Source organism: Danio aesculapii, chromosome 1, assembly GCF_903798145.1.
Source record: "Danio aesculapii chromosome 1, fDanAes4.1, whole genome shotgun sequence".
Taxonomy (NCBI): domain Eukaryota; kingdom Metazoa; phylum Chordata; class Actinopteri; order Cypriniformes; family Danionidae; genus Danio; species Danio aesculapii.
In genome coordinates, this window is record NC_079435.1 from 37,783,559 (window position 1) to 37,804,983 (window position 21,425).

General features: G+C 36.1%; 1 protein-coding gene across 1 annotated transcript in view; it reads right to left on the reverse strand.

Annotated features, from left to right (window-relative positions):
* Positions 1-1,000: 1,000 nt before the first annotated feature.
* Positions 1,001-21,425, reverse strand: part of si:dkey-92j12.5 (multiple PDZ domain protein) — a 66,650-nt gene continuing 46,225 nt past the window's right edge. Inside the window, exons 26-42 of the mRNA XM_056453435.1 lie at positions 20,679-20,853; positions 20,220-20,428; positions 18,735-18,826; positions 18,261-18,306; positions 17,030-17,107; positions 16,588-16,947; positions 11,953-12,036; positions 9,264-9,487; positions 9,005-9,152; positions 8,840-8,911; positions 5,185-5,233; positions 5,051-5,094; positions 4,848-4,958; positions 3,400-3,504; positions 3,195-3,304; positions 1,507-1,630; positions 1,001-1,299 (exon numbers count right to left, since the gene is read on the reverse strand). Coding sequence (XP_056309410.1) covers positions 1,135-1,299; positions 1,507-1,630; positions 3,195-3,304; positions 3,400-3,504; positions 4,848-4,958; positions 5,051-5,094; positions 5,185-5,233; positions 8,840-8,911; positions 9,005-9,152; positions 9,264-9,487; positions 11,953-12,036; positions 16,588-16,947; positions 17,030-17,107; positions 18,261-18,306; positions 18,735-18,826; positions 20,220-20,428; positions 20,679-20,853 — 2,196 coding nt within the window. The 3' untranslated portion in view covers positions 1,001-1,134. The remainder of the gene's footprint in view (positions 1,300-1,506; positions 1,631-3,194; positions 3,305-3,399; positions 3,505-4,847; positions 4,959-5,050; positions 5,095-5,184; positions 5,234-8,839; positions 8,912-9,004; positions 9,153-9,263; positions 9,488-11,952; positions 12,037-16,587; positions 16,948-17,029; positions 17,108-18,260; positions 18,307-18,734; positions 18,827-20,219; positions 20,429-20,678; positions 20,854-21,425) is intronic.

The window sequence follows — 21,425 nt, forward strand, 5'->3', positions numbered from 1 at the left end:
AATTACCTTAGACCTATAAAACTTGTCAGTGAACTATGAGGACAATAAAATTAAATAATAGAATCGTTTATTAATCATAATCGAGTAAAAATGTTCAATTAATCGAGATTTTGATTTTAGGCCAAATCGCCCAGCCCTAACTCAGGTGTTTATTTAGGGTTGGAACTAAACTGTGCTGAGCTGTGGCCCTCCAGGAACTGAGTTTGACACATGTGATATATACACATATGTACCTACATTTATACATTAGTCAACATTTGAAGTGGTTCGAAACATTTTATCAATGTTGTCCTAAATCTATTAAACTCATACTTGTTTTAAGACCATTTTGAAAAGTTTTTCGATCCACTTTAAATGTTGACTACTGTAAAACTGCACCTAACAGCATTGAATCTGATTGTTTTAGATGTCATTCCAGGTCAGCTATGTAATATTGTAGTAGTATCACTACAATAACTGTTTGTTTGTAACGCTCTCCTCAACATTTTTCAACATTTTTTCACCAACGTTTTTTTTTAGGTGACAATGTAGCAGTTACTTAAGAAAAATGTGTGCGTGCGCATCTGTCTGTGTGTGTGTGTGTGTGTGTGTGTGTGTGTGTGTGTGTGTGTGTGTTTGACTAATTTCTTCAACATCAGTGATCTAGCTCTGATTCACCAGGACCAATTCTTCATGGTGCTCCAGGTTCTGGTGCCTTTATAATGGTTACACAAGAGGTATAATTATTTTTGCGTACAGAATGTCTAAGAGGCCATTTTAATTTTATGTTTTTTTTTTATTGTTCTTCATAAACTATATTTATTGAATCTAAAAAGAGGATAATTATTTCAGTTTACCTTTAGAGTTTTTTAAGTCAACATAATTAACACGTCAATATTTCAGTAAAATACTTAAATCATCCTGCGGCCTCCTGGATGAGAACCACTGGTTTAGCACTAGTCTATTGGCTTCTCCCACTTTGCACAGCTTACTTCCACATTTTATCCTAGATATCCTTGCAATAAAATATATATACTAAAAAACTGCACATTCCAGGAGACATTTTTGAGAAATACAGCTTGTAGAAGCAGTCTCCATAACACATTTAACAATCCTGCTCTGTGAGAATCTTCTCGATGTCATTGTGTGACATTATCAGCATGATGGTAGTCTTTTTGAGAGTACTTGTAGAATAACTGTCCCGCTGGTTTGTCTAAGGATCTCGACAGCCTCAGAATGAGTGACACCCTCCAGACTCTGTCCATTGACTGACAGCAGCTGATCTCCACGCCGCAGACGCCCGTCCTCCACTGCAGCTCCCTGTGGAGAAACAGAACTGTAACACAAACACATCTAGAATTCCTTTCTCTGTCACACGACTGTATGACACGGGTGGTTACTGTGTGTGCACATGCTACGATTCATGCCAATGTCTGTTTGGGCATGTATTTCTTTTTGTGTCCACAGAGCAGTCGAGAGATTTACACAACTTACATTTTTTTCCCTTTCAGCCTTTTTCTAGTGTACCTTGGGAAATATGTTCTTGACATAGATGGGCAAGTCACCATGGGAACTGCCAAATCCTCCTACGATGCTGAAGCCAAGCCCGGCGGAGCCACGTTCTAGAGTGATAGTCTGGTACTGAGGAGAACTTAAACACAGAAAGACAAATAGAATTTAACCCATTTTTCTTTATTCCAGAGACACCCTATTGGCAAACAGGGCAAAGATTAATCTCCTGGTAAAGTAAGAAAAGTGAAAAAAGGCAAGGCTAACACTTCTATTGAACAGGGTGTGTGAATAGTCTGGCTGCCCTGGAGGGGAAGTCCTTTATCAGAGCTCTAGTGTGTAGATTTCTGCTGACTCTACATTGGCTTTACAGAACTGCACATACAGACTTGCGCTGAAATATCTACAAGCAGACGTTTCAGGACAAAAAAAAAAGTGCTATTTAAAATTTTTGCTGCTTAATGAAGTCATTGGATGCAGTGTTGGGATGAAACCAGTAATAAATCTTAAACGCAAGCATAAATTAAAGCCATTGTGAGCATACTGAACATAGTTCGCTATAGTTCTGTATAATAACCTACTCTTTGGTTGTAAGTTTAAACTTTTCAGATGTGTAACAGTGAATAAAATTTTAATTAGCTTGAGGGGAAGCTACATCAAATGACTTTCTTAATCAAATTGGATTTTATAATTAGTAAACTACAGAATTGGTTATCTTGCTTATCAAAAATACTACACCAGGTCATATATTCATTAATTGTTCTTTAAGAGAAACCAAATCTGTGAGGATATTAATCTCTTATCAACAGTGGTGTAAAGTAACAAATCACAAATACTCAAACTACTGTAATTGAGTAGTTCTTCTGAGAAATTGTAATTTAAGTAGTTTTATAAATACTTTTACTTTCCCTTGGGTACATTTTTAATGCTGTATTGGTACTTTTACATACAATCCACCGTTTTGACCCTAAATTTCTTGGTTGGTCAAATTTCTTTTCTTGCTCAAAAGCATTCCAGTAAAAAACAAATAAGTTTTTCCTTTACTGTTTACTACAGGAGGTACTGTAGAAACAGTAGGCTAGAACAGAAAAGGTTTTACAGTATTGCTTACAGTCAACAAAATATCCATAAAACACACAAAAGCATTCAGAACACACAAAAAACATCAGCAAAAAGCCTATCGATAAAAGGGGGTCTACAGTAAAAAGCACAAATGACCGTTTCTAATCTCTGCGATCTTCTTTGTATAACTGTATATGTAATAGAAGAACATAAGCACTGCCACTGAGTCTAAGCCAGACTGGAATCAGCTATAGTTGGCCCAGTTTACCCAACATAAATCGTTTATTATCAGCTGAGATATATTTTTTAATTTGATATTGTTTTTGAACTGATATCATGGCAGAAGCAGAGGTTTTTTCATATTGTATCTAAGGTTTGGAGTATTGTTTTTGCTATTGTGGGATGGTGTGTGTGTTAACATTCGTAAATACTACAAAAACAATCCCTCATTTTGTTGAGAGATATAGCTTGTTTGTTAAGAAAATGTAAGCATTGTGGAAATCTGTTCCCTGACTGCTTATTGGGTCAAAACGACATGAAACGTGTGAGTAGTATTTCCACAAAAGACATGTTAGCTGTAATAAAAAATAAGAGAAATACATTCAAATACCCATAAAGCTTTATGTAGAGCAAACTATAAATACCTCTGGTGGTTGTGAGTAGTGTAACTTTCTGAAAGTCCAGGTGAGGAATGAATTAAAGGTGAGCGATCTGTGCTGAAACTGGCTCCATCTGCACATCCACTCGGCATCACCTTTAATGAAACACACAGAGTGTGACGGAGAATGATTGAACATTTGCTTCTGTTTTGTGTCTTATAAGTCTTGATGCAAGTCTGAAGACACACACCTGCAGTGTGACTGCTCCGCTGCTGTTTTTCAGAAGGAAACTTGCCTCAGAGACTGAGAGCCTTTCTGTTTGTGTCCCATTAATGCTGATGACTCTGGAACCCAGCTGAAAATTCAATTCACAAATTCATTTTGAAGGAGGGTAGTGACGACTTTTCCATGAATGAGGTACTCAGTTTGGTGTCCTGTGATGTTTAATGCATGTTTATTATTACTATTGATGTTGATGTTACCACTAGTATTAAAAAGCAAAAAACTACATTAAAAAACAAAGAAATGAACAAAATTTGATTAAAAATTTATTTTATTCCTTATTAAATTAAAAAGGAAAAAATACATTCGTTAAAAATAATTACTAAATATGATTTAAAGGTGCCATAGAGCAGTGGTTCCCAAAGTGGGGGTCGCAGGACAATAACGGGGTCGCTTGGTGATTTCCAAAAGTCAAATAAATTTGATTAAACTCTTATAATTATCATATTTTATCCATAACCCAACAGAAGATAAAAATAGTAGTTAATAGTTACATTAAAAAGCAACAAAAATCCATCAGCCTTTTATTGCATTGGTTAGAATTGGTGTGTTTACATTAGATTACACAGCACTAGCATCAGATTGATTTAATAGGTTAAACTTTCTGACACCTTTATGTCAATCTAATACATTAAAAATAACTACAGGCCACAACTGAATACTGAGAATGAGCTCTGATTGGTGGTCTCCAAAATTAAACTAAGAATAGACTTTTGCTGAAAACATTGTGCCCACCAGTCTCTTTGGGTGAGGTTAACATTAAGCAAATTGATAAATGATTATAAAAACGATATGGTTGTTAGACTTTTTGTGTTGTATGTTTGTGTTTATATAGGCCTATTGTTGTGTGCGCAACGTTTTTATGTTTAGAACCACCTCTGAGGAATTTGGGGGTCGCGAGTCACTGGCATTGTTATTTTGTGGGTTGTGGGCTGAAGAGTTTGGAATCTCCTGCCATAGAATGCATTGATTTAATATGTTAAATAGTACTCTGATATGTACATAGTAGGTTTGTGGCTTAGTTAAGTTGAAGCATTCATGTGCATTTATAACCACAGGAATTACTCCTTGAATGAAAAGCACGGTTTTGACCATATTTGGAAGGATCATGAATATTAATGACTCTGCTCTGAGGTTCAGCAGCTTGTGTCAGTTTCTGCTGTCTCTCTCTCACACACACATACACACACAATGTGATGTACTCTTACATATATAGATACAAAATAATAATACTTCATTTATCAAAACGACTTATCAAATGACAGTGGAGAAAAGATTGAGTGAGTGAGTGAGTTGTCTATGGGAAACTATGCTCCTGTCCACACACAGTCTACTCTTCTGCACCTGACATCAACTCTAACATCAACATTCCCTGCGCATAAAAAAGGAGTCTTATTCCCACCATTCTCTCTGTACCTGCAAAAGTCCTGAGCGTGCGGCCTGCGTGCTTGTGTCCAGGTTAGAGATGTACATTACTGCATGTCCCAGCGTGTCTCTCACTCTCAGCTCCACAGAGTGACACTCATGCTGAGAGAGAATACAGTTACCGCTGGATTACATTTACTGCAGCGGCATGCCTCACATTGCTGCTGTAAAAGTGCATACCAAATCAAACCTACCTTCTGAACAGTGACAGTTCTGATATCTACGTTCCCGTCCACAGCTGTGCAGAAAGATGAAAACACTGACTCACTGACTGCATGGATGAACACAACTGAACAGAGAATGAGTGTGTGATGTGACAGTTTCTTACAATCGTGTGTGTTGAGACAGGAGAACAGAGGGACGTCCACTTCACCCACCTGCCACAAACACAGGTACAAGCTGAACGTGTACAGACATCTGAGATAAAAGTTTGTGCTTGTTTAGTGTACATACATGTACAGTATGTGTATAATATGTGTGCATAGCATGTCAAGACTAACAGTGCATTTGAGGGTTCCCTATGCCGAGTATTGGACTACTGTATTCAGAAAACAGTAAGTGAGAAGTCCCTGCTACTTCTGGCTAGATTCTGAAGAGTGCGTCTGATGGACTCTACTATTCCAATAGGCCACAGGAGAGCATTTACGTATGTAAATGAGGCGACACAGCAGATGCATGTACAGTACAGTGATTATGTGATAATGAGAAGATGGTGTATGTAGTACATTGAAATTCCAGCCGTACTACCCAAATTCATACTACTGTGTATATAGGTAGGGCTGGGCGATTTAGCCTATAATCAAAATCTGAATTAATTGAACATTTAAACTCGATTACGATTAATAAACGATTATTTTATTTATTTTTTTTTGCCCTCATAGTTCACCGACAGGTTTTGTACAGTAAACATGCTCACATATTACAAGTGCGAGATTTCTGAATGAAGGGTGCATTACTTGAATTTAAAATAATTGAAGGAAACACATTATCTACTATCTATGATTATTTATTGAACATCAACATTGAACAACTGAAATTAAAACACACATTACCTAAAACCCCTTGTATACAAATAAATACCTTGCACTTTAGGAAACAAAATTAATTATTTTCAATGTTTTTCCTAGTAAAAGTTAGAAAATAAGCAGTATCTCTTCTAAATGAAATAACTCTTGTATATCATGTAAATAATATTTTAAGCAGTGCATTCCTTGAATCTTCTGTAAACAAATATTTTAACGTAAATAATCATTTTATTGTAATAGAAAATATGCCGTCTCAAGGCATCTCTGGTGCAGCTTCCAATCATCCTCAATGTAGTTACATTTTTTTAAGAGGTGCACCAAAACACACGTGCAGTCGACACAAGTTTAAATCAGCCTTAGCAGAGCAGAGTCATGTGACCACACACAGTAGGGAAAGTAATTGAAAAAAAAATATTTATAGGTTAAAATGATTGATTTTGTAGGTTATTAGGATATTATGCATGTCAATTTCGATTACTTTTCGATTAATCACCCAGCCCTATATATAGCACACTTTTCATAAAGCTCAAATTCAAACGTAACTCAGACAGTATACAATACTGAATGCACTGTATATCTCAAACACACTGCCATTCAAAAGTTGGAGAGGTATTGGAAAAGATCTTCTGCTGTTTTTTAGAAAAGTTTTTTAAAGATGTCTTCGCATGTGCTCCCTAAAGCTGCATTTATGCATTTGCATTCCATTAAAATTACTCACGTTGTGAATTGTTATTACAGCTAAAAAAACAAACATTTTCTATTCTAATTTATTTTAATATGAAATGTATTCCTCTTACAGCTAAATTGATTTTTCAGCAACATTACTTCAGTGTGTTTACTTCTAGGGCTTGAGTGTCCACACACAGCACATTTTAGCTCTTAAGTGGCTATTTAAAATACTTTGAATGTTTTATATTTTGTTACAGACATACAGTCATCCTGCAACTGTTTTGCAGCATATGAAATGTCCCAAACACTATTTCTAAATGTCCAAAATGGGAAGAAAAAAAAAATTGATAGTCAAAACAAGTTCAATTAAAAAAATTCTATGTTAAATATGTTTTATATGTTTTGTGGAAACCATGTAACAGAATAATTCAAAAGAACAGCATTTGCTTAAAACAGAAATCTGTTTTGTATTATTAATGTCACTTTGGCTTATTTTAACGCAAAAATGAAAATCATATGACTTGCTTACTCTGCTCACTCATTTTCTTTCATGCCAATTGCCCCTCCAGCCACAACTCAGCTCAGAGTTCAACCCATACACTCTCTCATTCACACGCACTCATACAGTTTACTACATATTATTATTATTATCATATACAGTTTATTTAGTTTATCCACAACCACTCTCTCATTCACACACACTCATACAGTTTACTACATATTATTATTATCATATACAGTTTATTTAGTTTAACAAACACAAACACTTACCACCGTGCCGCCCCCATATGACTTGCTGTAATGTAATAATGTATCTCCTAATATAGAAACTGCACGTTTATTGCATTCTTGGATGTATTCCTGCATGGGAACATAATTTATATTGTTTTCCTTTTCTTTCCTTTCTTAATTTTAGTTATACGAATAAAGATGTTCAATTCAATTCATCTTTATTTCTATAGCGCTTTTTACAATTTAGATTGTGTCAAGGCAGCTTAACATAGTTTAAGTTCTAGTCAATTGAAACTGCTTGAGCTCAGTTGTCACAGTTGAAGTTCAGCTGAGTGTAATGTAAATGCCACTCCTGAAAGATGATGGAGGGATTACCACTTTAACCATCAAAAGCTACAGTATGTCCTTACATAATTTGCATTTCTTTATTTCATTCATTCATTTTCTTTTCGGCTTAGTCCTTTTATTCATCAGGGGTCGCGGGTTAACTTATCCAGCATATGTTTTACACAGCGGATGCCCTTCCAGCTGCAACCCAATTCTGGGAAACACCCATACACTCTTGAATTCACACACATAAACTAGGGCCAATTTAGCTTATTCAATTTACCTATAGTGAATGTCTTTGGACTTGTGGGGGAAACCGGAGCACCCGGAGGAAACCCACACAAACAGAAACAGAAATACCAACTGACCCAGCTGGGACTCGAACCAGTGACCTTCTTGCTGTGAGGCAACAGTGCTAACCTCTGAGCCACCATGTCGCAAGTATTTATTCTATAAAATAAAATTTAAATCAAATTAAATTAAGATAAAATAGGGCTGCACGGTGGCGCAGTGGGTAACATGTTCGCATCACAGCAAGAAGGTCGCTGGTTCAAGCCCCGGCTGGGTCAGTTGGCGTTTCTGTGTGTTTGCATGTTCTCCCCGCTTTCGCGTGGGTTTACTCCAGGTTCTCCGGGTTCCCCCACAAGTCCAAAGACATGTGGTATAGGTGAATTGGGTAGGCTAAAATTGTCCGTAGTGTATGAGTGTGAATGAGAGTGTATGGGTGTTTCCCAGTGTTGGGTTGCAGCTGGAAGGGCATTCGCTGTGTAAAAAACATATGCTGGATTAGTTGGCCGTTCATTCCGCTGGGTCGACCCCAGATTAATAAAGGGACTAAGCCGAAAAGAAAAATGAATGAATTAAATAAAAATGTAAAATAAAATAAAAAATGTAATTTAAATTAATAAAAAATTTGAATAAAATAAAATAAAAAACTAAATTAAATAAAATTAAGTTAAAAATAAAATAAAATAAAACAAAACAAAACAAATTGGAAATTAAAAATAAATTAAATAAAATCTAAATTTTCAATAAAATAAAATAAAACCATCTATCCCAGTTGATTGGGTGGTCAGTTGAGTGGTCCAGTATACTAAACTTATTGCAGAGCATACTTTGAACCCCTTTATAGAACATTTCTCTTTAATTATAAGGCATGCATATTTATTATTGTAGTTCAAAAGGACAGTGTAACAGGAGCGATCCAGTTGCAGAGTATAATGTGTTTACCTGATCTCCATATGAGTAGTGGGTTGAAGCTTTGAAGCGCGCAACCTCCAACAGCACAGACCCACTACACCTCTACCACACACACACACACAAGGCCATAATTAGCTGTTTTATTATAATGATGATGAAGGAAATGCAGTAATGATGGAGTGTGTTTGTGTGCACCTGCAGCAGTGCGCTGGCGTGGTCCTGTGATGCGGCTCGGATGTCCTCTCCATTCACTGACAAAATCTGGTCACCTAGCAACAGTCTCCCATCCGCATCTGCAGCCCCTCCCCTCGTTATCTCAGAAACAAAGATTCCAGTGTCATTCCTGCAAGACGTGCAGAAAAATATGAATTCAGATGAATCATAAAGCAGCTCATTCAATGCATTATTCATGGCATATAGCGTGCGCTTCTGTATATAGCAGAAAGTGACTCACATTTTACCCACAATGCAAAGTCCCAGTCCCTGTCTTGGTTGGAGGTTTAGCTCCACATTGAAGAGGTCCCACATGTCCTCAGGCGTGTGCTTCTGGCTTGTGTGTTTGGAGTGCTTTTCTGTCACAGGGTCTCTGTAGATACTCAATCGCACCCGCTGCGGACTCAAGCGCAGGACACTCAAGGCCTCCTCGTGAGTGGCCATTCTCAGATCAATGCCATTCACCTGGTGGAGAGAAGAGATGGAAATACACGAGAGCTACTCAAAGAAACATGAAAAGCAAAAGTTTATAGACACTTTATCTAAACTCCATCGCACTAGAACTCAATAATGAAATCCATGTTTACTATAAATGCAGGGATAGGCAGTATTTCTGATACACGTATTTTTAAAATACTGTAAAATACTTAGTAAGAAGTCTACATGATGACACCATAAAAATGCAGCCTCAAATTGACGATTTCTCAGTTATTTGCCTAGGCCTGAGATCAGAACAGAAAATTGATTAAGAAGGTGGTCAATGCTTGGAAGTTGGATGGAAATTATACAACACAAATAAAGAAAATAACAGACAAAGGGCAACAAAGTCTTCAATCATTGAAAATAGTACTGCACAAGGCCAGTAATATGTAATAGCAGTATTGTGTACAATTTGGCATTCGCATCTTTGCTTAAGAAATGAGATGGAATAAAATATGAGCCCTTAAGAACAGGATGTGCAGCCTTCAGAACATGATCATTCTCAGTCTCAGTGCTGCTGCTGGAAATGCAGAGGATGTTTAGAAATATAAAACACCTTAAGATGGTGTACTGGTGTTCACTAAGGGGGCAAACTGGGACTCTTCCAGTTAAAGATGAACTGGAAGCAGTTGAGTTTCTTTGAAAAAACAGATAACTAATTTTTAAGAGATGTTTTATCATGTTTTTATCATGTTTTATGTATTAAATATGCATTGAAGAGTACAATTGCGAAAAAAACAAAAACATAATTTATGGAAATTACTAAAACTGGAGATTTTAGTTTTCATGTTTTTACATTAGGTATTGAAGATTTTTAATTGCAAAAAAAAAAAAAAAAAATTATTAAACAAAAAATAAAATAAAACAAAATAAAGTCTTTGTGGATCATCCTAAATATAAGGCAAGGCAAGTTTATTTATATAGCACATTTCATACACAGTGGCAATTCGAAGTGCTTTACATAAATAGGAATAAAAGAAACAAGTATAAGAGAAATAAAAACAAATAATTAAAATGATAAAAAAAACTGATAAAAACAGATAAAATGTGTTAAAACAGGTTATAAAAGAATGAAAAAGAAGAGAAAAAACATAATAGTGCGATCTGTCGGATGTAGCACAGTGCTCATTCAGGAAAGGCACAGCTAACAGATTTGAATGTGCCTAATATTGGAGCACATCTGATCATTTCTGGAAGCTGATTCCAGCAGCAAGGGGCGTAGCAGCTGAAAGCCGATTCACCTTGCTTTGACTGAACTCTTGGAATTTCTAGTTTATATGATCCTAAATATCTGAGGGATCTGTTAGGTTTGTATTCAGTGAGCATATCTGTAATGTATTGAGGTCCTAGGCCATTTAGTGATTTATAGACCAGTAATAATACTTTAAAATCTATTCTGAATGTAACTGGGAGCCAGTGTAAAGACCTGAGGACAGGTGTGATGTGCTCTGATTTCCTGGTTCTGGTCAGAATCTTGGCCGCAGCGTTCTAGATGCAACTGTCTGACTGTCTTTTTGGGAAGGCTAGTGAGGAGGCTGTTACAGTAATCCACCCTGCTGCTGATAAAAGCATGAACAAGTTTCTCTAAGTCTTCACAGGAAACAAAGCATCTGATTCTTGCAATGTTTTTGAGATGATAGTATGCTGATTTACTAACTGCTTTGATATGACTATTGAAACTCAGATCTGACTCCAGAGTCACACCAAGATTCTTGACCTTATTTTTTGTTGTTTGACCTTTAGAGACAAGGTACGCATTCACCTTGAGAACCTCATCTCTGTTCTCAAACATGCTAACATAAAAGAGAAAGTCAGTTTAATGGTGAAGGGATGATTGAAGGTTTGCAAAGAAATGTCATGCTCCCTTGTAAAAGTAATTTGTAGTATTTACAAAATACAAAATACAATATTTTATTTTGATACATTTCTGGCTGCTGTAGTTTGTAGTTTTCACTTCTATGTATTTTTGCCCATACCTGTATACATGGACTACAATCATGTTGCACTGCTTGTTTTAACCTTAGATAACTCTTGCACAATATTCACCTTTAATACCTCTCTTGCACAATATCCTGCACAACATTGTTCAGTCTCATGTAAAAGCACTTGTATAGTCTTATGTGTTAGATATGCATAGATTTTTAAAATAGCTCTTATGTCCAGTGTTTGTACTTGATTAATTTATATATGTTGTCCTGCGAGAAATGACATTTCATTCCTCTGTATGTCCACACATGTAGCGGAATGACAATAAAGCTCAACTTGACTTTGACTTAATAATTTATAATTAAAATTTTAATACTGGAATCTTTAGTTCAATTTAATCAAGGTATAAATGTGTGTTTTACACACAAATGTGTGATTTACTCACGTTGGGCCAGTAGAAATTCTATTTGAAGAGATCAAGAAACTATTTTGTGTATTTACTGGTGAATGCTGCAGTTTTTTACCTCTAGAATATGATCTCCTGCCCACAAACGACCATCTCTATGTGCTGCACCATCTTTATTCACTTCATGAATCACTATTACACCCTGAAAAAGAAAAAAAAAAGAAAGAAAGAAAAATACTGGAGTGAAAAGTGTAAAATTTTGACTTTTTTTAACAAAATAATACACTCAAAGCGGTCATAAACCTAGTGAAGAAATGTTTTCTTGTAATCTTCAGACCTTTTCTTTGTTTATTCATTCAAAATCAAAAGCTTTGTTCATTTCTACATGATAAAGCACCAGATATGCAGAGAAATAAAAAAAACGTTTTCCCATTCTAATTTATTTTGATTCTGAGAAAATTCCTTTTTGGGGCGTCATGGTGCCGCAGCGGGTAGCACGATCGCCTCACAGCAAGAAGGTCTCTGATTCGAGCCTCGGGTTGGGTCAGGTGGCATTTCTGTGTGGAGTTGGCATGTTTTCCCCGTGTTTGCATGGGTTTACTCTAGGTACTTCGGTTTTCCCTACAAGTCCAAAGACATGCTGGAGAGGTGAATTGAGTGAGCTAAATTGTTCGTAGTGTATGTGTGTGAATGGGTGTGAGTGTTTCCCAGTGATGGGTTGCAGCTGGAAGGGCGTCTGCTCTGTAAAACATGTACTAGATAAGTTGGCGGTTCATTCCGCTGTGGCAACCCCAGATTAATAAAGGGACTAAGCCGAAAAGAAAATGAATGTAAATTTTTAATTTGAATTAAAAGCTGATGAGACTTTGATGATAAAGAGCAGCTCTGGTATTCTGTCAAATTCCACGTAAAAAATCTGCATCTAATTAGACTTAATGAGCAAACATACTACAGAATAGAGCAAATGTTTAGATCACTTTACAGATTAAATAATTGGCACCTTGTAAATAATACAAATAACCTCATGTGTATTGTTTTGAGGTGTCAAATCCTTCTGTTAACATTTCTGTAAACAAATGCATTAGCTGTAAGCAGTAAGTAGCAAGATATACTAGCATTTTATATTACACCTGCCAATTGCAGATGAGTTGATAATTTTGTATTGGCTTGAAGCTTAGGTCTAGTTGTCCACTGAAACTAAACAGAGCTGAGCCTGATCAGAACCTGGATGGGAGACCACATGGGAAAAGTAGGTGCTAGTGAGAACAGCAGTGGGGCACTGGACTGTAGGAAGTGCCGATCTTTGGATGAGAGGTTAAAATGAGGTCCTGACCCTCTGTGGTCATTAAAGATCCCACAGCACTCGATAAGAGTAGGGATGTAACCCCGGTGTCATGGCCAAATTCCCTCCATCAGCCCTTTCCCATCATAGCCTCCTAATAATCACCATCCACTGAATTGGCTTTATCACTCTCCTAACAATAACCACAAAACTATGTGAATTAATGAAATAAATATTATATAAATAATTGTTTTATTTCAAACTTGATTGAGTTTCTCTTTTTTCAGAGATATGACTATTTAAAATTCTGGCATCTGAGGGTTTAATAAAATCTAAATACTGAAAAAATAACCTTCAAAGTTATTCAGATTAAGTTCTTTGCAAGGCACTTTACTAATAAAAGGAGTTTGATACATTAACATTAGAAAATCTACAAAATATCTTTATGGAACATGATCTTTTGTCAATAATCTGATGATCTTTTGGCCTAAAAGAAAATTCTATAATTTTGACCCATACAATGTTTTGAATGTATTTAATTTAATTCAATTGAAATTTATATGTAAAGTGCTTTTCACAATAATTATCTTTCAAAGCAGCTTTTTTTAACCTTAGAAAAGATAAGTTGTGTGTATGGTGGACCGTATATAAACATAGTTAACCTGCAGTTATACAATGTCTAATGTCCTTTCAAAAAAGGTGATGTCTATATGTATAATATTTGTCCTTGAAGGGAAATATATGGATAGTAAATATAAAGTATATTTAAAAATACTTGTGCAACAGAAGACTGGGTTAGGGTCATACATATTTTGTAGAATGTTAGACATCAGGAGAAATTGGTCTCCATATTAGAAAAAAAAGAAAGTCAAATGCTACAGAATATGGTAAATGCACACAGACTTTTGATCGCTGCCATGCCATCACAAAAACACCACGTTAAGATCTGATTTCTTTAAAAATCTTCACTGCCTGATTGATATTTAATATAAAGTGGTTCTCAGATCAAACGAGAAGCACTGCATTTGATTTCATTTTTTCATTCCATGTCTTTAAAATAGAAAATTTATTTTACCCCAGTATTTTCAATGGAGTTTCTGTGCTAGCTTGCTGGACGGCACGTGCGTCTATCTGCTTAAACAAGTAAATTAAGTCTATCTAACTGATTGTATTTTAATTAAATTACAACATTGATGCTGTAAAAGGAACCTTATGAAATTGAAAATAGTTACATAAAGCTCTCACTAGAACTTTATCATTGCCTGAAAAACAAAAGCTGTGCATATAGCCATTTCCAACATTCTTCAGAATATCTTAAAAACGACAAGATAACAGTTTATGTGAACAATGCATTTAAGATTTGCACCCTGTAGTTACACTGCATCCGAAAAGTATTCATAGCGCTTCACTTTTCTCAAATTTTTTTATGTTACAGCCTTATTCCAAAATGGATTAAATTCTTTTATTTCGTCAAAATTCGGCACACAATACCCCATAATGACAATGTAAAAAAAGATTTTTAGAAATTGTTGCAAATTTATTTAAAATAAAAAGCCTGAAAAAAAAAAAAAAAAATCACATGTACACAAGTATTCACAGCCTTTACTCAATACTTGTTGATGCACCTTTGGCAGCAATTACAGCCTCAAGTCTTTTTGAATGTGATGCCACAAGCTTGGCACACTTGTCTTTGGGAATTTTCGCCCATTCCTCTTTGCAGTACCTCTCAAGCTCTATCAGGTTGGATGGGAAGCGATGGTGTACATCCATTTTCAGGTCTCTCCAGAGATGTTCAATAGGATTTAGGTCTGGGCTCTGGCTGAGCCACTCAAGGACATTCACAGAGCTGTTGTGAAGCCACTTCATTGATAATTTGGCGGTGTGTTTTGGGTCATTGTCAAGCTGGAAGATGAACCGTCACCACAGTCTGAGGTCAAGAGCACTCTGAAGCAGGTTTTCATTCAGGATGTCTCTGTACATTGCTGCATTCATCTTTCCCTCTATCCTGACTAGTCTTCCAGTTCCTGCTGCTGAAAAACATCCCCACAGCATGATGCTGTCACCACCATGCTTCACTGTAGGGATGGTATTAGCTTGGTGATGAGCGGTGCCTGGTTTTCTTCAAATGTAACACCTGGCATTCACTCCAAAGAGTTCAATTTTAGTCTCATCAGACCAGAGAATTTAATTTCTTACAGTCTGAGAGTCCTTCAGATGCTTTTTGGCCATTCCAGGTGGGTAGTGGCTTATGTCTGGCCACTCTACCATACAGGCCTGATTGGTGGATTGCTGCACAGATGGTTGTTTTTCTGTAAGGCTCTCCTCTCTCCTCAGAAAAACGCTTGAGCTCAGACAGAGTGACCATCGGGTTATTGATCACCTCCCTGACTAAGGCTCTTCTCCTCCGACCACTCAGCTTAGATGGCCAGCCAGCTCTAGGAAGAGTCCTGGTGGTTCCAAACATCTTACACTTGATGATGGAGGCCACTGTGCTCATTGGAACTTTCAGAGCAGCAGAATTTATTCTGACAGGTGTATGCCTTTTCAAATCATGTCCAATCAACTGAATTTACCACAGGTGAACTCCAATTAAGCGGCTGAAACATCTCAAGAATGATCAGTGGAAACAGAATGTACCTGAGTTTAATTTAGAGCTTCACGGCAAAGGCTGTGAATACTTATGAACATGTGATTTTCAGATTTTTTATTTTTAATAAATTTGCAACAGTTTCAAAAAATCTTTTTTCACATTGTCATTGTGGGGTATTGTGTGTAGAATTCTGTGGAAATAAAAGAATTTAATCCATTTTGGAATAAGGCTGTAACATAAAAAAATTTGGAAAAAGTGAAGCGCTATGAATACTTTCCGGATGCACTGTATATTTACTAAAATTGCTGGGGAAGGTCTTTTTTAGACATGGTTTTCTTTTGTTTTCATTTTTGCTTTTTTTGGTTAGATGTTTAAAACATTACAAACTTTCTCATAACAAAGTTGAGAAGATATTTGATGCGTAACACATTTTTCAATTTTAAGCAACTGAAACTCGCAGCCCAGATGCAGATGTACTTTGTTTTAAAGAAATATTTACTGGAAACCCAGCTGCTCCCAAACACTGAAAACAGTTATCATGAGCTGCTCACATGAAAAGAAAAGATTATGGTGTTACAAATCAGATTACATATTTATACAATATGATTACAACACAGTCTTTGCTGTGAACCAATAATCAGGTTAAACCACATCACAGTCTCAGGCATTGTCAACATTAATAAAAAGTTAGGGGCCAAATTGAAGGTAATTCAGTACCATAGGCTTAGTTTTCTACTCGAACATATATACTGCTTGTTTAGTGGTAATTGTGGGCCCTGTTGACAGCAAGTGTTTATTTATGTGTGAACTCACTGCTGTTGTTAACATTGTGTGTATTTAACAGTCAGGTTTGCATTAAAGTTTCCTTTACTGTTACTCACCAGCAGTGTGTTGCAGCCTCCTATTATGCTGAGGCCGAGTCCTGTGGTGCCCTTGCAGATATCGACAGTGTTAATACAGCCAGGTATGATGGGACATGTCAGCGGGTCAGAGCTCACAGAACACCGTGCCCGGTGAGAAGTGCTGTGAGTCTCAAAGTGAGAGCTCTGATTGGCTGTGCTCTCATCTGCTGATGAAATGCCTGATGACGGAGGAGGAATGCAGCGGCTGATGGGCATCTGACTGGCAGGATGACAGGATGCCTGATGATTGGATGTGGCATTGATTGGAGCAGGAAGACCAACGTTGAGGCTCTCTGAGGAGCGAGACTTCGGTTTATCTTCTCTGGTGATCCTTCCATCCTATCGACAAACGGAAACGTGAGAAGAATGACAATGAGGCAGGCAGATGTTTGGTGTCAAACATTTGATCTTGCTGTTTTACCTGTGATAAAACTGAATGTTTATCTTCTCCGATCATATCGATATGCACACCGGGATATATTCCAGGACAGCTGTCCATCTAAACAGATAAAACTGATATCAGGAAAATAACAAGTAAAGTATAAAATACAGAAATGAATGAACTTGTCAGAAAGATCTAGCTTACAATGCAAATGCACTTCCTGTTCAAAACAAAATAAAAAAAATCACCACCTAGATGTAATTAAGCAAATAGGAAAGAGCCCTCCATTGCTTAATTACAGCATGGATGATTAACCGTTGACTCAACCCTAACTGACGCAGAGAGTAACTTTTCAGTTCTTAAAAAACATGTCAGAAGAGACATTCTGTGGTCACGCAAAATATATTTATCTGTTTCAGAAGGGTTAAACCATTGGGATGCACCAAGCAAAGAAAATGTCTTGCTGAAACTACTAAAACTGGGTTAAGAACTACCCAACACATTATTAATAACTGGAAGGATAGTCAGGAACCATAATTTTTTAGGGATAAATGTGGTCGGAAATAAATCATGAATGATCGAGATTAGCTTGATGTCTCGTCCAATCTAAATGTCAAAAAAAAAAAAAAAAAAAAAACAAAAACAAAAAAAAAACAACAACAGTAGAGCTCGCGATTATGTTTAATAGTGAAAGTAAGAGCATAGAGTCCAGACCTTAACCCTATTGAGAATCTTTGGGATGTCTGAATGGGAATAAATATTGTGACATTGTAAAAGCATACTTAAATGATGTAATGACAAATGCGTCCCTGAATTAAAGCTAAAAGCAGTTCCATGAAATACTATAGTATATGACTTTTTTGGACAGGCAGGGTATATTGTAACGAACTTGTTTCGTTCATAATGAACATATCTTGACCTTGATTTGATTTGTCAATTGAGAATAACTCTACTTTATAATTTACTGATAAGTGTTTTAGATTAATGTGTGTGGAATTAGAGGAATTTCCTCTAATGTGGGGTCAAAATGCCCACATGAGGGTAGTAATACTTTTTTTCTAACCTGTTATTTCCGAAAAATACTGTATAATGCATTTCATGAGGATTAGGCTTAGGGGATAGAATATACAGTACATTATGTACAAATATATATATATATATATATTGAGTGTGTGTGTGTGTGTGTGTGTGTATATGGAAAGTCCCCATAAAACATGGAATCCCATCACTTGTTTGTGTGTGTGTGTCAGTGTTGGTGTGGCTCCATTGCCTCCTTTTCTGGCCCCGAAGTCATTTGTTTCTGTGCAGCTTTGTTCCTGAAGAGAAAATAACATTTGACCATCAGAATATGTGACACACACACACACACACTACACAAAATGTTGGAGACCTTTACAAAATGCTTCTGGTTTGATATCAAATTTCATAACCAATATAGCATTTTAAATATAAATAATTATTGCATTAAATATGGGTGAATGCATTAAAACTGCTGCAAAATCTCTTCGTTTTAAATATTTCAACATGCAGCGGTTATCTGTGTTTCTGTTTAAAATAAAACAAATAATCACAGATATTCACAATGGCAACACATATAAGCAATCTGTTATGTAATAAGGTGCACCTTTTGGAAAGCTGCTTTGAAATAAACTTGAATTGAATTGAACTCTTTATATGAGGAGTATATTAAATTGCATGCTGAAGACAGCCCATGTTTGTCTGCATGCACATAAAAATGTTTCACCTTGTCAGCAAAATTCGGACTTTAGCTGGAGCATTGTTGATGATTGCTGTTGCATTCTGATGACTGCGTCCATAAAGCACTTGCCCATTTATCTGCAAAATATAAGATGAAGATAACCGTGATTAACGACATACAAATGAAGTCAAATTTATTAGCCCCCCTTTGATTTTTCTTTTCTTTTAAATATTTCCCAAATGATGTTTAACAGAGTAAGGAAATTTTCACAGTATGTCTGTCAATATTTTTTCTTCTGGAGAAAGTCTTATTTCCTTTATTTCGGCAAGAATAAAATCAGTTTTTAATTTTTTAAAAGCCATTTTAAGGTCAAAACTATTAGCCCCTTTAAGCTATATATATATTTTTCGATAGTCTACAGAACAATCCACAGTTATACAATGACTTGCCTAATTACCCTAACCTGCCTAGTTAACCTAATTAACCTAGTATTTAAATGTCACTTTAAGCTGTATAGAAGTGTCTTGAATAATATCTAGTTAAATATAATTTCTTGTCATCATGGCAAAGATAAAATAAATCAGTTATTAGAAATGAGTTATTAAAACTATTATGTTTAGAAATGTGCTGAATAAAATCTTCTCTCCGTTAACGAGAAATTGGGGGAAAAAACAAACAGGGGGGCTAATTTTCAGGGAGGCTTATAATTCAGGGGGCTAATAATTCAGTTTTCAACTGTATGTCACATTTTGTTCTTTTGTTAAAGGATGAAGAGAATACATAATCATGTTGTAGTATCAAATGTATTACAAAAAAATCTGTATCTGTTCCACAAACCTAAAAAAGTATTATTAATCATAAAAATTATAAATGAATAAATGACTTAAATTAAAGGGTAAAAAAGCAATTGTGTTATTTCTTGTTAACAAAAATGAGTAGTTGACTGAAATATATATTCATATATTTAAATACACATTTTATATATGTTATATACATTCAAATAGTTGTCAACAGTGTACTTAAAACTATAAATTATGGTCCTAATTTATAGTTTACCTCTTTTTCATGATCATATTCGCTATTCACTCATAAATAATCTAGCTGATAAGAACAAAACTAATGTTTTCTTTTTAATTATTATTATTAATTCGCTATTCACTCATAAATAATCTAGCTGACAAGCACAAAACTAATGTTTACTTTTTAATTATTATTATGAATTCAATAAAATGTAATCATTTACTGTTTTTGTGCAGACCTATGGTGGCTACCAGCATTAATATCTGTATTTTAGTCATGCAATAACATACTTGGAAAAAAGGAATACAGGAGTCTGAGTTCAAAAGCATAAAAGTTTGAAGAGCAGAAAAAAACAACATTGACACCCCAATTTACAGCACTACACTGTCTCAACGTCTCTCGTGGATCATGAGAAATTAATAACCAACATGTACAGCATTGAGTCTTTCACTTTAATGGTCAAATGAAATGTTGATGTTGTTCAGTCAGAGTTGCGGAGGTCGATCTCACCTCCAGCAGTTCATCTCCTACTCTGACCCGACCATCTGCGGCAGCCGCCCCGTCTGCTGTGATCTCTGACACGAACACATTCATTCTGCCACGTGCTCCATCTCTGTTTCCTGACAAACATAAGCCCAGTCCAGAGCCGTGAGAGCTGCAGTCCAGATCAAACATGAGCAGCTCTCCAGGCAGACTGCCATACCTCTGCTGCATGCGGCCTACAAACACACACACACACACACACACACACACACACACACACACACACACACACACACACACACACACACACACACACACACACACGCGCGCGCGGAAACATGTAACATCGTTTGGTATGTTTATTAAGCAGTTTTACTTCTGGGGATGGTGCAGTGTAATATATGGGATTTCAGGTTGGACTGTCTTAAGGGGACATTTATTTTGTTTACTTAATGCAGGCAAAACCTCCAACAGAGACAAACGTACTCCAGTATGAGCTCTGCTCCTGCCCGCTGTGATCATGTGAAGTCTCTTCTGGCAGTGGCGGCCTCTCTGGAAGCCTCTGCACTCCATCTGTTTGCATGTCGTCTGGCCTACAGGGCAGTTTCAGGAGGGAAGGAGCTGAATGTGGAGGCTTTCCCAGCTTCCAGTCTTCTGTCCGCTACAAAAAAGATATAAAACTATAAAAACTAAGAACATTATTTACTACTCTATAGTACCACATAGCTAAAATGCGAAAGTATGATTTTTATTAAATACTGATTGGGGAATTTCTTTCGTTCTTTCTTTCTTTCTTTCTTTCTTTCTTTCTTTCTTTCTTTCTTTCTTTCTTTCTTTCTTTCTTTCTTTCTTTCTTTCTTTCTTTCTTTCTTTCTTTCTTTCTTTCTTTCTTTCTTTCTTTACCTAATATGTGCAAACAGTATGATGATAATAATAATACATAAAAATGTACTTTAACGTACATTTTTAAATCATGTTTAATAATTATGTTGCACTTATACACATCTTTTTCAAATGAAGAGTACTTGATTAAAACAGTAATATAAAAAAAAATAACAATAAAAGCAAAATATATAGTATATACACTCACAGGCCACTTTATTAGGTACACCTGTCCAACTGGTCGTAAACACAAATTTCTAATCAGCCAATTACATGGCAGCAACTCAATGCATTTAGGCAAGTATACATGGTCAAGAGGATCTGCTGCAGTTTAAACTGAGCATCAGAATG